Source organism: Netta rufina (assembly GCF_964035555.1).
Source record: "Netta rufina genome assembly, chromosome: 4".
In the NCBI taxonomy this organism is placed as follows: Eukaryota; Metazoa; Chordata; class Aves; order Anseriformes; family Anatidae; genus Netta; species Netta rufina.
Window position 1 is genome coordinate 34,802,441 of NC_140127.1, and position 18,369 is coordinate 34,820,809.

Sequence of the window (18,369 nt, forward strand, 5' to 3'; positions counted from 1 at the left end):
AGGCAAAGCCATTTCAGCTTGATTTCAGAGAGATGCAGAAGATTAAGTAGATGTTCTCCAAAATGGGCAGAATAGATAAAAATGGAGAAGAAACAAATATTAGATAAACCTGTTGAAGACTGCAAATGTGATTTGGTGGTAAAGGAATTCCTTCAGAAGAATAAAGTTTTTACTGCATCACAAAGCACAGTGAAGGGCTTTTTCAAGACATTCTGAAGTCAAAGAACTTAGTCACAATGACATGAGGGATGTCATGAGGGATGAATGAGGGTTTTATGTTACTTACATATATTTGAATAGAAACTTGAAGTTTTTGAGACAGAACATACTGCAGATGAGGCTGAGGAAGCACTCCTCTGTGTGGTTTAGACAACTTTTCTGAGTAATTACCACTGTGTGTTCTAAACAATGCAAGGGATTCATATTGATGATAGAATTTACAGTCATGAAATTAGTCCTTCTGGAAAGTTGGATTTTCCCCAATTTTTCCTGTAGATTAAAAAATAAAAAGAAAAAAAAAATAACTGCATCCTCTGATAAAAATGTTTTTGATACAATGTCATAGATCTAAAGTGCTTTGAAAAGATCTGGACTTCGAGTGAGATCATGCCTGCATTGAAATCAATGTATTAATGTATTTTTGTGTGCGTGTTTATTTCTGTGTGGTGCTCCAGATCAGGAGTAAGAGAAGCTTTTTTTATTTCTTTTTCCCCTTTTCTCTCTTTGTTGAGCAAAGCTTACAAATTGCAGAACTCCCGAAAGCAAAGCCGTTCTGTTCACACATCTGGCTTATCCAAACATTCTCTTACCTGCAGCAGCACTTGTGGTTCTTAACTCCTTCTTTACCCAACTACATGAGAATTGTTTTTAAGAACAGGCTGTGCTTCACAGCCACAAACACAATAAGAAACTAACCAAAATTGCAATGGAATTTTAATGAATTATTTACATTCACATCTAACATAAGCAGAGTTTGGAAAGAAAAATCATTTAGTGTACCAGAAGTAAGTTTAACAGTGAAACATATACATGTAGATACGTGCTATGCTCTCTTATCTCATAGATTCTTCAGCATCACGTAGGGAACATATTCTTCAATACCCGTAGGGAGTAGCACTATTATAAGAGTTACCAGGTAAGTTTAAGTTCTCTAATCGAAATTAATAGGCCTTTTGAATAATCTCATGTGGTTTTGGTTTTGTGGTTGTTTTTGTTTTGTTTTATATGCGAGAGAAATAAATTACATAGGCACTCTCATTTTGTAATTTTAAATTGTAAATAATGTATTTGTTGATAATTTTTTAATGCTACTTAGAGGTGGGACTCGCACTGTTTTTATAAATATGAGGAGTAGTATGTATTCATTTAGCTGGCTGCTAGAGTGGGAACTAAATGTGTTTTTTTCTTCAGATTGTAAAGGAGAGCTGAGAGTCTAAATCTTCTCTGCTTTCCCTGTTTACTGAGAGCAATACCTTGGTGGACTGTCTTTTTCAGGCCAAGATGTAAAAATGCAGTTGGTCCTTAATTTGAGAGAGTGATAATGTAATAAAAATGGGAAAGTAGATAGAAAACTCAAAACATTTCTTGTTAGTCTTATTTTAAATATTTTAAATGGTATGAAATTAGTGGGGGGCACTTGCAGAGTGCTCTCTTTGGTTCTTTATCTACATCATCATGGTTGCTACCTCAGACCTGTTTTGAAAGCATTCAGTGTCTTTTCAGGTCTCAGTGCTTCAAACACTTCTCCAGTAGAAACTGTATGTGTGGGTCTTTTTGCTCACTCTGGCTTCTGTCTTTAAATGAGTCTTATAGAGGTTTTGTGTGTTTTATTGAACTAAGTTTTGTGTTTGTAAACACGTGATAGCAATTCATTGCAGTTTTGCTAGACTAACTTTTCATTTATGCCTAATTTGGAAGGTTGTCATTTTCCCTTTATCATATTTCCTTTTTATGTAGGAGAACTTGGTAGTATTTGTGTGCTGGATATATAAATACTCCTTCATTTTCATTATCTCGTGATTGCCGTAATGTGTAAGCTTTGTGAAAGCTGATGAAAACTAGCATTTTGACTATTTTTTGTTTTTAAAGGGCACTATGGGGAGGTGTATGATAACCAGCTTAACTTGGCCTACTGTTTCAATGACCCTGAGGATGAATGGTTAAGGAATTACTTTCATGAACGATGCTTTAACACTGCTCAACTAATAAAAACTGATGGCGGGAAAAGACGAGCACAAGCACACGCACACGCGGGTCTCATCAGTGAGGAACAAGGTAAGTCACTGAGCTCATAACACTACGTTGTGTCAGCATTAAGATGGTCTTATTTGGTAATTTGTGTTTTGTTAAAGGGCACTGTATTTCTGTGTAAAATTGGTTTGCAACCATAATTTAAAAGAAGTTTAAAAGCTATTTCAATTCTTATTTTTGGAGTAGCAAGTAGACAAAGTCTGTAATTATTCATAGACCAATTTTCCCTGTTTACTTTCCATGAACATTTGGAAGTATTCAGTCAGATGAAAACCAAAGCCTAAGTTTAAAGGGAACATCCATTTAGCACAGAGGTCCTCTGTGTTAAATGTATTTCCTTTTGTGTATTTTTGACAAGGACTGGTAATGCTGCTTCAGGCCACAGGTGGTTAAGTAGAGTGGCATCTGTTTTTATACAAACTAGTTTGACTTAAAAGAGGTATGAACATATAATTTAGTTTAATCCTGCCTCAATGATGGAAAACTTACACTTGGATAAAACAGACTACATTTTTTTTGTACTCTTTAAAAAATCTTCTGTTTCTCTTACCTGAGGATCACATGATATTTGTATATGACTGCCACAGTGATGTTTGCTTCAGCTTTATACCTTACCTTAAGCTCCATTTCTCCATTTGTGTATCTTCAGACTGTGAATCTCTGAAAGTGATATAAGGTATTAATTAAGGTAACTGTTACCTTTGTTTCCATATTTTAAAAATAATACATTACCTTTAATGGCAGAGGGGTTGTGTTGTGTATAACAAGATGTGTATGAAAAAGATCTTCCTATCTTTGTATTATATCAAGAGACTCAAGCAACTGAATAAAACCTATCTTCCAGTGTTAATTACTGAATACACTTTTTCTCCTAACCATTTATTCAAATGTGATTTGCACGGTCATTATTTTTTTGTTTAGAGGTGTTACTTCATGGGTTGAAAATGTTCCCAACCCTGAGCACAGCTTATGCTCAATTTCTCACCTAGAATGGCTTTTCTCAGGGAAAAAAAATCCACAGAAACTGAAATATTTTGTGTAAATAATGCAATTCTAGTAAATGGCTGACAGAATGGGTATGTTTTGAATAATGGCCTACCTTCCCCTTTCCCCAGGAAAGACTTGGACATGAAACATATAAAATCCGTAAGCTTTTGTTGTGACTTTATTTATTTATTTGTTTCCTCCCATGTTCTCTTACAGCTGAAAAATCCCAACGTAATATTTCCTCATGTCTTCTAGACTGGTAGTCATTCATGCTGTTTCCTCTGAACTGGAGTTGTATCTGTCATATCTTGCCTGCAACACCCAGAACTGGATTCAGTTTTAAAATTGGAGTTCATACCCCAGTGATAGATAAAATGGAGTGAACTACTTTTCTTCCAAGTTGCGCGGTTATTTGTATTTTCATGTATAACATCCACATTGTTCATTTTAGCATAAGTTGCATTCTCATATTCAGTTCATGAACTTCAGTAATTTCTAAATTCTTTTCTGAAGAACTGTTAATTAGCTATTCTGTTTGCCATTCTGGGATCACCAGTTATTCCTGCCTGTTAAAAATACGTTTTGTTTGTTAATTTTTGCACTGAGCATTTTGTAGATAGTTACTAGAAATTGTCAAGATTGTTTTTGACTTCTGACGTTGTCTTTCAACATGCTTTGTTTTCTTCCCAGTTTGATATCATTTGAACATGTAATAATCTTTTGATTCTGCAATAGAGATCCTTAATAAAAAATGCTAAGTATTATACTGTACCTAGGACAGGGACCGGTGGCAACTTACTGAGTGCCTTTTTCTGTTCTGACAGTGAATTACTGATAACCAGTGTGTATCTATAGGATTTCCCAACCCATTTGCACTCACCTATCAGTAGTTACAGGTGAACTATGCTTCCCTAATGCTTTACGAGGAAGTTATGACAGTGAGAAAAACTTTACTAACTTAAAAAGAAGTTTGGTCTGATGACATTCACTCTTGATGTATTGGCATTGGTTGTCATACATTTTCATGTTTTATCTACATGCTTGGGAATAATCTGTTTGATTATTTATTCCAGTTTTATTCCAGGAATTGAAGCTAAGCTAGATTCAGTTTCCCAGTAGATAAGATAACACTTGCTTAAAGCCCAGCCAGTCATAACCAAGCCATTTTCATTTTGAGTGAAATATGCTTAATTAGGTTATCTGATCCTCAGTAGAATAAAATGATTAAAGTTGCTGGATTTTTTTTTATTTTTCATTTTTTTGCAACCTTTTCACATGGTTCTTCAGTTACTGTAACATAAAATTATAAAATGGCAAATAAAAGCAAACATTCCTATATATCTTTAAGGACTCATACAGAGTGTGACTCACAACTGTTTGCCATGCCACTGCCAAACTTTTTTTTTTTTTTTTTTTTTTAACATTACCTACCTTTAAGATGTGTTAAGCAAAAACTGTTGAATACTTACATATCTTTAAGCATTCAATCCTATTGAAAAGTATATAAGTGAAGTTATTAAATACACTTAGAAATGTTTAGAGGAGGGGGGAGAATTTGATTTTCCTGGTGTTAAATATTAGAAACTTCCAGAAGAAAAGCTTTGTAGTAACATTGGTAAGGAAAGAGAAAACAAGGTGCATTTCTCACTGTCCAGGGTAAAGTTCCACTAAATCCTTAGCATCTGTCTTTTGCAAATATTTTATTTCCATAGGGAGAGGTGGAAAAAATCAAGGAACTGAGAGAAAGCATAGGATTTGTTTTGAGGGATCACTGAGAAAAAGACAGATGTATTCCTTGCACTTTGTATTTTCAGAGGGTGAAATATTAAATTGCAAGTTTTGAGTGCAGAAAAATTGTAAGAGCAGATGTTGAGTTGGCATTGTATAAAATTACATAAGTATTAATGGTGTCATGTGTTAAATTCTGAACACACTATTTTTGATTTTAGAACAAATAGGCACAGCTTGTAAATTGTATGATAATATTTTTTCTTCACTTATTTATAATGGTGTAGTCTAATTTGATAGTGAACTGAAGGAGTCAGATGCCTTCTTCCTCTTGGGATATATACATATATACAGGAATAGATATATATGTATAGGGGTGTATGTGTACACGAATATGCATATATGGGAATGTGTATGTGTACATACATACAAACACATATTCCAGTATTTATATGTACGTGAATGATGTCTAACATTTACATTATATTTTCAACTGATTTAAATCATCATATCCTTATTAATTCCATTGATTAATGATGCAGCCAGGAATAGAGGAAAATTTTAAAAGAATGAGATGTTAGTCTTACTCTATTGAGTGAGGGAACTGAAAAGAACTGGTACAAGATATTAACATCTAATAGTACGCATACATGAATGTGAGTATTTTATTTGCGAATGGAAGTCATCTGTATATGCTTGGGAGTATGAAGTTAAATAGGTGCTTGTTGTAAAAATTGTTGTTTGCCTTAGAAGAGAATCAATAAATGTGAGTACTTATTGTGTAATCAAATCTGAAGTTCTTTGACTTTCAGCCTGGTCCCTGTCCTAGAGGTTGGATATAATCTGATGTTCATTAATCTTCAAAGCTAAATATTTGAAGTGTCAGTTGTATAGACTACAGCCATCGTATTTGGATGCAGATGATTAGTAGCTGTGAGTACATAAGGGAAAGAAAACAGTAATAACTGAGTAGCCTGCTACAGATGAGAATAGAATATTCTGCTTGGAGCTGACATGATTTCAGTGGTGGTTCTTTGCAGAATGAGTTTTCTTATCTCTTTTAAAAAAATGCATTTGTGAAATTAGGTCTCTGAGTTACCCAGATGAGAAGCTACTCAGGGATTATTGCAGAAGTGTTCAGGTTATGATACCATTCAATTAGCTGTACTTACCCCATAGTTTGTATTTCCTCAGGGAGCTGATATTATATAGTATTATTAGTTTGGTTACTAGTCATTTTCTTATAGAGTAATTAAATGTCATGATGTCACTTTTTTTTGCACGCGCATTGAAAAGGCAATTCATATTCTTGTATTTTGTTTTATTAAATCCAGCACTATTTGTCATTCAAGTAGGTATTGGCTTCATGGCAGAATCTCAGTTTAAAAAATAAAAATAAAAAAGAAAGAAAAGGAATTTCAAAAAATATTTTTATTCTTGTGTTTTGGATGTCTTTTTGGAAATAATCAGAATCCTCATTATAAATGCATGTATTTCTTCTGTATATCACAGAATAAAATTATTATAGTCTGAGGACAGACTATGATAGTTCTAACTTATTAGTGTAATTTCTGCTAACGTTAATTAAAAAGTTCAGGTTTGCACTGTTGTATCTTACAGAAGAAATAAAGGCTGAGTGTATTGATAAATAATGGCCAGTGCTGGCTTGTATGTGTTCTTATATTACCAGTGCTCATCATTACAATATTTGAGGGCTTTCTGTTTTGTATTAAATAGTTAACATCTATCATGCAAGAAATGATGTAGAACTTAAATATATGCATTTGAAAATTTCAGATAACTTATATGAGTAAAAACAGGAGCCAAAGGGAAACAAAGAATTTGTACTTATAGGAGCTATTTACTTCAAATAGGTTGTAACAGGATCAGATGGAATGTGTCCATATGTTCAAAAAATGTAATAAAAACAGACATCTGAGGGTGTGCTTGTTCTGAAAGCAACCATCATGGCCATTGAAAGTGTTTGTATATAGGTGTATAGGTATGTACATATGTATATCTATATAGCCAGTGCTTTAAAGCCAGTAGTCCAGATACCAAAATTTCAGCCTTAATGTCAAGCAATTCTCCTTTGTGAGACAAGCTTAAAGGTAACTAATGAACATATCTGATGGTGTTCTTCTAGTACAGATGCATGAGCACTCTTCCTTTAAGGCAAACCCCTACAAAAAGTACGGGAGTAAAAAAAAGTGGAGCAGGTAGAGTGACATCAAGAACTCTGGAGGAAGCAAAGAAAACATCATCACTATGATCTTATTATGAGTATCTATCCTCCCAACCTCAAATGATGCAAGGATCTCAACAGTTACCTTTCAGGCATTAGCAATGAAGGTAGATATTCACAGGCCATGGTTTGGTTCCTGTATTAATAAACCAAAGAGCATCCAGGGATGTCGGTGGACACAGGAGTGCAGGATAGTGCTAAAGTGATGCTAGTAGTCCCACACTTGCTGTTAGTTTCTGCTAATTTGCAGTTCCCTCCCTTGCAATTATTTATGGGCATAGAGTTTGGCAGTTAGGAGCTTTGCAAGTACTTCCTAATAGGCAGTTTTCATGCATCCACACTGTTTTCGAGGAGTTTACTGGAACAGCTGCACTTTTCCATACCTGTTGGCTGCCGTGCTTGGAGATGTTTCTGGGTACATTTAAGTAACTAGTTTTGAAAAATCATGTAAGTTTCACAGTAGAGTCTAATGAATAAAACTTCCCCCAACAAATTCCAAGTGTAAATCAGTGCCATGCCAGAAACTGCATATCCCCTGGTACGAGAACTGCGAGATGTGTGAAAATTATGCCATTAATCTCAATGCAGTGGTGGCTTAGTCATCGGATTTATTTTCTGCTAGCACGTAAGGATCAACAAAAGTGTAGGTAATACTTTTTCTGAAATGCTTACAGACCAGAAGCACTAAAGGCAGGCAGAACAAGTAAGAGAAAGGTACAGCACGCAAAACTGTTAGCTATGGCATTCAGCTAATCCATAAACCCTATTTCATCTTTCTTTATATGCTCTTAGATTCCAAATCTTAAAGAATTCCTGATCAGGGTTTCCTTAGTCCTTTCTGAAATATATTTAGACATTTTAAAAAAAAAACCTGTCATGTTCTGCAAATTAATAGAGTTTTTTTTTAAGTGTTCAGTCTTGGTCCATTTCTGCCTTAAATGTAAGCAATGTTAAGCTCCTGTTGGTTTTCAGTCAGGGCAATGCTATGCTAGAGCCGAGCATTTCTCCACCACCAAAAAAAAAAAAAAAAATTGCATCTAATAAATACAGCCTATTTTATATATTAGGATTTGGTAGAGACTTTTCTGGTGGAAAGGCCTACTGAACACAAGGGAATTGATAAAATAATGAATTTGTTATGTACGAAAGCAGGGTTCTTATAGACTTTCGAGATCTGGATTAAGATCAAGGATTAGGATTCTACCTGTCATTTTACCATACTGTTGAAACTAAAGGTTTTAATCAGGGCATTGCAAAAGTTGGTGGAAAGATTCCTTTTGAGTTTAATGGACATTTGATTCAAGCTTTTGAAGTTTAACTATTAATTACTGAGTTTATTTGGTAAACAACAAATTGAAGTTAGTTCCTGGCATATTTTTGCTTTGGAACATAAAATAACTAAACTGACTGTTTCTTGTTCTTAGCAGGCCCTATTTAATCCATCGCTAAGTAATTGTTGATTTTGTGTTTTTAATTGTTTATGGCAAGTGCTTTTCAATTAAAAAATGTAATGTATAAATAATTGAGGGAAACTCAGCATATGTTCATGAGTATCTATGCAGAGGAAATATGCCCATTTAAGCAAATTTCCCCAACTGGTTTGCCTTCAGGCAGAAATAATTTATATTTAGATTTAAAAAATAAAAAATAAAAATGCTAATGTTGCTAAGTGAAGTACTAAAAAAAAAAAAAAATGTATAAAGGCAAAACCTAAAGTTGCTTCTGAAAATTCTCAGGCTTTTTTGAGTAATTTTTGTGAATTTGTTTTAATTATATTATCATGTAGTGTCTTTTGCTAGGAGATTCCTAAGGATATCCAGAATAAAATTAACCTGGGGGATGGATGGCCCACATGCACCTTCTACATTAAGATAACTATATACCATTGTCTGTATTGCAGGTCTGCCGAGTCTGTTTAAACAGCAAATCCTCATTGTGCTGTATAATGTAGAAATGAAAAGTGCACCTTTACCGTCCGATTGCAAAATTAGAAATGGCTGGTAAATAAAATAAACCAGTGGGACAACATTTATGAAGTGATAAATTTCTTTACTACACAGGGTGCAGAAGTGTTACTGATAACAAACAATATTGCTGCATTTGATAAACTAGCCAACCTGCATTTTTAATGCTATGTTTCCACTGTAGGGTGTATAGCTGGTATCTAGAGGTCCATACTGTTGTATTCACAAGTGCAGGTCTGCCAGTGGAGGAGGGAAACCTAAAATGGATCATGTTTCTTTTTCAGAATCAAAAGTCAAAGCAGCAGCTCAGCTAATAAAGGCCTTCTTGGTTTAACCTGTCCTTGCATCTGTGAGATTCCTCTTGGTAAGGAAGGCCAGGTAAATTTGTGATTTTTGAGAAGAGATTAGTCTCATTATTTCCTTTCTTCTTTCTTTGTCTTTATACTGGGGAGTCTCATGGTTTTGACCAAAAAGAGTAAAGGGATTTAAAGATACAAATGTCAATGTACTTCTTTAAATTAGTATTATAGGAAGCCTGAGTGCTGGTCAAAACATGTCAGTGGTCTAAACAAGGTGAATGTTAGGTCTACTGATTTAGACTGTATATCCTTTGAGGCTGGAACCAACTTCTTGTTCTGTGTTTATACAATACCGCTTCCTTTTTGCTTCTGTAATACCTGCACTTGGTCGGATTCAGTGTGTGCTGTGATAAACTGAAAGATTTATGTGGATGTGCTGTTGACTGCTGTGGACTTCTTACCAATTCTTAACAAATGAAGGTGAAGTTCACTCCTAATCCACTTGGGGGACAGCATTGTCACATAGATTTTTTTCCTTTGTAGACTAAGTAAAAATGTCTGTTTCTAGTGATTGTTCTGTAGAAGTCGCATAGCATGATTATCTGTACTTTTAGTTCTTCTTTATATAACAAAACACATCCAGAAGTAACCAAATACCATTGATCTGACATGATATCCCCCACTCCAGTTGCGTATCCCAGATTGCTAATTTCTAAGATTGATCCCAACCAACTTTTTCAGAAAAAGGACTTTACAAATAGCTCAGATTTGAGAACTTATTCACAGGTTTCCAAATCCTGTACCTTTGGCTGCATATACCCATTGCTAAATTTTATCTTTGAGCTTATGTAGAAACATACACTTAAAAAGAGTCTCTGCATTAGGGAACTTCAGAAAGAAGTGTTTCCTTAATGGAAATAGAGTTCTGCATGTCCATTTTGACCTTTTTAAACACTTTTAACATTTACTTTTCATCATATAAACTGACTGTAACTTCTGTTATTCTGCATTTGCACTATTTCATAAAGCAGTTATATTTTCTTCTGATTGCTTAAGAATTGAATGCATGAGTTAGCTAGGAAAAAAAAATAGAAATAAATGTATAAATAAATATAAGTAAATAATTTAAATGCTTTAAGTAGAAAATTACTAGGAGATCAAGACTTCAGATACAATGCTTTTCTCTGTCAGTCAGTGGCTGACAGAAGCAGCCATAAATCCAGATAGATTCTTGGGAAGGACAGATTTAAAAGGCTTATTAAATAATTGAGCTCATCCTCGTGCAAGTACAGAATGTAGTTCCCAGATAAATGACATTTTATTATTACACAGTTGTTACTAGTATTGAATTGGCAGGTACTGTTTTAAATTGAAGTTACAGAAATTGTGTGTTTTCAGTTCAAATTAGTATACTCTAAAGAAAGTCTGAAAAAAGCTTATGAAAACACAATGTGAAAACAAAAAGGGCCTGTTGAATTGATCAAAAAATATTCTTCAAATAATTTTTATTTTTTAAGAAGTGTTGGTAGGCAATGAAGATGTTTTGAGTAACAAAACTCAGCAAGACTTCTGCAGGGTTCTTTTTTTTCACTTCTGAAAATTAATACCATGAAAATGTCTTCACGCTTCTCCATCAGTTGATTTAAAGCAATATTTATTACCACTTCCTTGTGCGTAATAATATTCTTTGCATTAGGAAAAGAAAATCAGGTTTGCTAAATCCTTTCACCAACACTACCATGTTCCTATGCTCATTCTTCAAATGGAGAATCTTTCTGTTTTAATATAACACCTAGGGACAAGTCTGTATTCTTTGTAATGAAAAGCTTTTCAAAATATTCATAGCACCGCAATAGTGCTAATTCTAACCTGTGTAATTTGTGTTTTCCATATAAATTCTATCACATATGCCAAAAAAAAAAAAAAAAAAGTATTCTTAGGTATTTGGTGATTGTAAAGTTCAATTCAAATAGTTCCTAACATTACTGAAGAAAATATTACTGTTTATTACATTGAAAATTGAAAGCTATTCTATCAGAAATATTTTAGAAAAAACATTTTATGTGCACTTGAATATAATGTGTAGCACTCATTAATTGTTTATATATACATATCAATAAGAATTGTGTCCTTTATTAAAGTTTGTTGTATCAAATGTTGTCCTGTTTGCTTTATGTGCGTGTTCATAAGACTATGGCATCTAATGAAGAGATCTTTTTAAAGTATTGATAGCCATGAGTAAATTATACTATGTTTGATCTGTGTTAAAGATTCAAAGTCCAAGGTCTTTGAATAGAACTTAGGATAAAAATGTAATTAGGTTACATCCCTAAAGTCTGATATATCTTTAAACAAGACTGCAAATGAAACTTTATTAAAACTTCAAATGAATTATTTCTTTGCTTTTTTAATTCTTCTCTTTCATGTCTATTACTGACATTTCTGCTTGTATTTTACCTGTCTTTTCCAGGTATTTTAATTATTTACTGCTTAATGAGTAGTTCTGAGATGAAGCTTCATTCAAAGCTGCCCACTCACTTTTTTTTTTTTTTACTTTTTTTTTCTTCAAAGCTTTGCAAGGTCTTGGAATACTGCAGCTGAATCTGCAGTTGTCATCACATTAGATAAACTTTCCTGAAGGAGTGTTTCCTTTTAGTAATTGATAGAGCAGATGCTATTTCCAGAGGTGCCTTCTCTGTGGAACTGAGAACTGATTGGAGTAAAGCTATTGTCAATGGGACTGCATTTCCACAGCCATTATCAGTAATGTGTAGAATTCATATGTAAAACAAACATTACAGAACTATTAATAAAAATATATCTTACTCTTCAGAGAATCATATAAATCAAGTGGAAAGGGACCTCAGGAGGTCATTAGTCCAACCTTGGTGCTCCAAGCATCCTTTTGAAGTAGATTATCTACACAACAGCTCTGGTGCGGGAGCATTGCATCTGATATTAAGTTTATAACTTGATGTTGTGGAAAGTAAGTGGAGTAGGGGTAGAATCTGAATAAAACCTAATCACTAAAAAAATTATTTAAACTGAGCTAAGCATTTGATGTGAGTTAGCAAAAATGCAATTTCAAATGAAACTAATCTGCTTCAGTGCCACCTTCTGTATTTAAAAGATAATGATCATATATCCTTTTTGGATATATAAATAATGATATAACTTGTTTTCATTTGGTTATATCAACGTTTTAAAAAAAAAAAAAAAAAAAAAAAAAGCCCTGAAGAATAAAACCACAAAACTTGTCATATTTCACTGTTCATCATTGCATTTTCACCTCTCTCTCTGCATTTGGTACCTGCATATGAACACTGAAATATTCGTGAAACATGAAGTTCAAACATCTCACTGAATGCAGGCCTGCTCATAATCAGAGGCTGTAGCCCTAAACTGTGAGCTTTCTGAATTTATTTTGCATTTTATATAGCCTCTGTAGGTAGGAAGCACTCTGTTGATGCTTTGCAAGTATGAAAACGAAGTCTTGAATGTTACCAGGAAGCAAAAATTCTCTTAAAAGGGGTACACTGAACAGTATTCAGCTGCTGTTCAGCACTGTGTCTGCAAAGTTCTCCTCTAGATTACAGTTGATTTATATCAAATAGTATTTATGTACAATCAAACAAGTCAGAAGAAGACATTTGACAAATGCTGCTTTCATAGAATATGTTAACCTAAAAAGTTAAAGGAATTTTAATTGTATAACAAAATTTGCAATGTTGGTTCCTTTGAACATGGATGTGTAACAGAAGAGTTAGTAGAATTCTCATATGTGACCTGTTCTCTTTTTTTCTTCTTTTTTCCCCTGTATTTGGGCACTGGTCTTGGAACAGTACATACAATTAGTGTTGCAAAGTCTTCAGAGATGCTAGATTTCATCGCAGACCTAAACTTCTGTGAAAATCCCCAAAGCATTATTCTTTCCTAAGTAAGCTAAGTAAGTCTAAAGCAAAGGGGAAAATCAGTAAAATAATGTGGTTCGGATAGTAAGCAAGTATTTATAGATGTGTTTCTAACTTCTGGAATCGTTTAAGAGTTACATTTAGTGTAAAATCACTCTTTGATTTATTATCATCTTTCATGTGTGTCCGTATGTTGTCAGTTTTGTCCCACTCTGTGAAGTACATGCAAGCTGTGTGCACATACATTTTCAGGAGAAATCGTGTAATGACACCAGATTTTCTTTGTAGGCTTACTGTGAGTTGTGGCAATAGGTCTTGAGAAGTAGCAGTATGTCTCCTAGTGAGAATATTAGAAAGGTTTATGTAGAGCCAGAGGCAATTTAAGAAGGCCTGGAGCTAACCAAGAATGTTGAGGGTACAAAATTCTCTAATTCGGTGTAGTAGCTGGAAAAAGGCGAGAGAAGGATATTTGTTCTGGGCTCCTCTGCACCAGTGCCTGTTCCTCCTGTACTTGCCATGCTTTCTTTTAAGAATAAGTTTTTTCACAGCAGTTCTTCATCTGTTAATGTGCCCTTCTGTTAATCCAGTTTTTCCTCTTGCTGGTCCACAGAAAACTATCCCCAAAGCAGCTGTTGTTTCAGCACGTGGGAATCCCTTCCTTGTCTGCAGTCTTTGTAGCAGAACCAGGGGAAGGAATTAGGGACAGACAGGCAAGCAGGCACCAGAAGTGGTGGTATGTTTATGAGGTGTCCCTTAAAAAAAATTTTTAAACAACATCTTTTTAAAGCATTTTTAATATCTTACATAGATGATATGCTGTAATACAGTACAATAAGGGATTGTCTCTATCTGCTCTTGTAAGATCCCACCTGGAGTAAGGTGTTTAGCTTTGGGACCACCAGAATAAGAAGGACATGGACCTATTAGAGTGATACATACAGTATCACTGTACATAGTGATCTAGCTCTCACTGGATTCCCGTGATTTTATTTTTCCTTTTGGACAACAGATAGTTGCTTAACTAGTGTCAACAGAAATTATATATATATATATACATATATATAATATTTTTATTTATTTATTTTTACATTGCAATACCAAGGATTAGCCCGGCAGTTCTTGGCCCAGGCAAGTGAGCATAAAATACCATCTTCTTGCATTGCAGTCTCAGTACACCAATGCCATATCCCAGGCTGTGTGGTGCTCAGCTTTCCTCCTATCTCCTTCCTTTCGAGCTTCAAGATTTCTAATGCTCTGGCAAGCTTTCAGTTGACCTAGAGCCTCTTATATATACTCTGAGGAGTATATTATACTCTATATAAGTAGAGTTATGCTACTGGTGTGTTGTCAAAGTGGGAAATTGGTCAGGATATGCTATGATGAACAAGCATGTTCGTTACAGTGTTCTTATTAACTGCCTATGTCATTTTGCTAAAAATCTCTGTGGCATCTTTCTAAACAATGTTGTCAACTCCTGTATAGTAGATGACAATAACTGTTTATCTTGACAGTGCAGGACTATGGAAGGGGAAAGTTTTATCCTAAATCTTTTTCATAATTTTGTCTTGCTGTTGCAGATTGCTACATAAACTTGGGGTTTGCATCTAAGATCAGTTCCAGTGACTTCCGTACAGTTAACTTGACCTCAGGAGTCCAGGGTGGTTCAGCTACTTACTGAATGAGAACTTGCTTTTCTGGTTATTATGAGTTTTTTGTTTGACCATCCAGTGCGTGTTGAAGACTTATAAACTCTGTAGATAGTGGCTCACATTGGAAACTGCAAGATTTTTAACAATTTCAGCCTGAATAGTGCTAGCATAGTTATCATAACTGAATGTCAGAAATAAAAATAATACAAATAGTTCAAGCAGTTAAAATGAAATGTAAACCTATATCTTCTTAAATGGTAATAACATTTTTTTCCTTTTTTTTTTTTTTTTCTACCATTATCTGTTGCTTCAAGCAGATTTTATGTCCACATGGTATGGTTGAAAGAAATGATTACAAAAGATATCCTACTTCTAAACTAAAATATGCTGCAATATATATGTAAAGCTTTATTGTTTCTTTTGGTTGTTGTTTTAAGCTGAAGTGGAATGTTTTCTAAAGTCCTCAACAAATGTTTACAATTTAGAATTAAATGTGCTTTCTGCAAATACCAGTGCTGCTGAAGAAATGTACCTAACAGATCTGTCACTTTTTTATGCAATTGTTTATGTGGCATTATTTTCATTGGTAAATGTACAAGCTGGTAGAAAAGGAAATCATTAGGTGCTCTCAGTACTGCTGAGGCATGGAGCTAGAACAGGTCAGTCACTGCATTTTGCAGATTGTGACATTTTAAATTACCTGTGCACTACTGGAAGCGATCTGTGGACCTAATTAACATCTCACCTAATTAATGTCAGAATTGTGTATAAAGAACTCTAGACAGTTTTGCACTGAATTTATTTATTCAATACCGTATTATTCAAATCTGCTATCTTTAATTTCTGTACTGAAAACTTCAGGTTTGTGTGCTGTTTTCTTAAGTGGGAGTAACTCTTTTTTTTTTTTTTTTTCTTCCCTCCTTCAAGTAATCAATGCACTGCTGAATGAGTTCATTTTAATGCACTCAATCATGCCTCTAATGTTTGTAGCTTACGGGCGCAAGCATCAGTAATGCAGGAATGTTATATGGCTTTAGTTTGGGCCATTTCATAAAATATTCATGGAATCAAAAATGTGCATCAAAATAGCGGCTGGGAGAATTACATTTATGTGCCTGCTTTTATGGCAGCTTCACATTTAAACCCATTTGTGTTAATATCTAGTCAATCTTTCTACTCAAAAAAAAAAAAAAAAAAAAAAAAAAAGGCAAAATAGAAGTCACCATTTTGGTTGAAATTTCCTGAAAATATCTATTTTGATATAACAAATGTATACTTTGGAGTAGGTTTTTGGAAGAGGAATTATAAAAGAAGTTTCAGATAATATGAAAATGTTTCTCTTCAGTATTTATGAAATTACATTGAGTTCTTTTGTTTGAATGAATAAATCTATTTTTTGACTTATAAGCAACGAAGTTCAATGAAAGCCGTAGCACAAATCTTTGTTCATACATACATAGTTGCTGTGAAGATGAGCATCATTGCCAAAATTTGATACGTTACTGGCTGAGTCATGTCTTTGTCAATTATATCATTTTGATATAATTGTTTAAAATTGATTCTTTACTCCCAAAATTACATTATGACAGTGTTTACTTCCCATATGTGATTAAACTATTTCAGATAGGGTTTCTTTTGTTATGCCCTGAGTTCCATTGAACTATAACACTTTACTAGTGATAGTGTATATGTTGTAGGAGTTTCATTTCTGCTTTATGATTGCTTTTATAAAGCTGGATCTTGAGAATCTTTGATACCTCTTCCATTTAGTATGCACTGAGCTAATTTCTGTGTGGCAGTGGGAAGAATAAATATGTAATTGCTGTTAATTTTGTTAACTGAAAATAGTTATACTCCTTTCTGTCAAATTTTGCAAGTAGAATTTTCAAATATGGATTTCCTAGAAGCAATTTTGGATGTTCTCTTTGAATTCTTACAGATATAAAGGATATAATTCTACAACCTATTTCAAATTATTTTCCTACTCATTGTTTTTCTTGTAATTTTTCTTTATGCTTTTTTTTTAATTGACAACAAAAGTCATTTAAAACTCTATGTTGTCACTGCTCAGATTATTTTTTCTTATTCTCAGAAATGCTTTTCAAAATGTTTAGTAAGCATCCACCTCTGCCTGTTCCTAACAGTTACAATAGTTAAGAGTTTAAAAATCAGAATGTGCTGGCCAGAGCAATTCCAACTGAACGAACTCATCAGAGTAAATAAACCTGCCATCCCCCTGAAGACATTATCTTTCCACAAGCATTTGAGGTTCACATAAATATTATTGATTAAGTAAATAGTATGGTATGTCATTTGCCAATGAGAAAAAGGGATTTCAGGTGATTTTGATGGAGAAATGAATTTCGATATCTGAAATGTTTTACCCTCCACAAATTTGAGAGGTCTGCAGGTTGCAAATTGCTAGTAAAATTGCTAGTATTTCTTGAAAGAGTCTTCAGTCAGCAAATTTCTATCTGTATAAGGGCTTTCAGGTCAGGAATTCCATCCCTCCCTTGTTTTAGCAAATATTTTTAAAATTAGCTTTTTTTTTTTTTTTCTTTTCATCATCGTTTTGGCATTTTTGTGATGTAAATGCATTGGTTTTTACATCACAGTCTTTATGGGTAGTTAATGAAGTATTTTAATTTAGTTCCATTTGAGTGCTACAAAAAAAAGAATATACTACTTCTGTGTTTTGAAGCTTGATGTATATGGACTGTCCTCTAAAGAGTTTTCATTGAGATCTGGCAAAAAGGATGCCAGCTCAAAGCTCTTATGGTTAGGCCAGCTCTTAAGAACTATGGGGTACATGGAATATATGAGCTCAATTTCCAAACTGACAAACTTTCTCAAGGGGATGTTGCAAGTGAGGGAGCATGGATAGGAATTACCATGTCTGATCGTCCTGACAATCTAAACAATAGTTCTGAGGGATGCACATGTAGTTAACATGAATGTCCATCTAAAAGATTATATTTAAGTGTCTTAGGACAAACTCAGATACTCTGTTCAGTTTCAAATTATGTGTCCAGGTGATACCATTCATTTGTTTACTGTTTCCTATTCTTACTAGAAGTTTTTGAGTTATACATGAATTAAACTCTTTTATTCTAGAGAATCCTTTACAGGTGTAGTAAAACTAGAGCACATAAATGCATGGCTATATCCTTTGGAAGACACAGTTCGTTGGTTTGTAGACTTTGGGGAGAATTCCAAGGAGGACACTATTCTTGTGAGTATCCAAGTGGATAGAATGCTAGATCAACCTGTTGAACTTACCTTCCCATTCTTTGTTAGAAAGCCAATACCAGTTTCTTCAATTAGTGTCTAAGATCT

At 34.0% G+C, this 18,369-nt stretch overlaps 1 protein-coding gene across 1 annotated transcript in view; it reads left to right on the forward strand.

Annotated features, from left to right (window-relative positions):
• Positions 1-18,369, forward strand: part of TTC29 (tetratricopeptide repeat domain 29) — a gene marked incomplete at both ends in the record, with an annotated part of 119,303 nt that overhangs the window by 27,004 nt on the left and 73,930 nt on the right. The window contains one exon of the mRNA XM_084285767.1: positions 2,089-2,274. Within this exon, the coding sequence (XP_084141893.1) occupies positions 2,089-2,274 (186 nt within the window). The remainder of the gene's footprint in view (positions 1-2,088; positions 2,275-18,369) is intronic.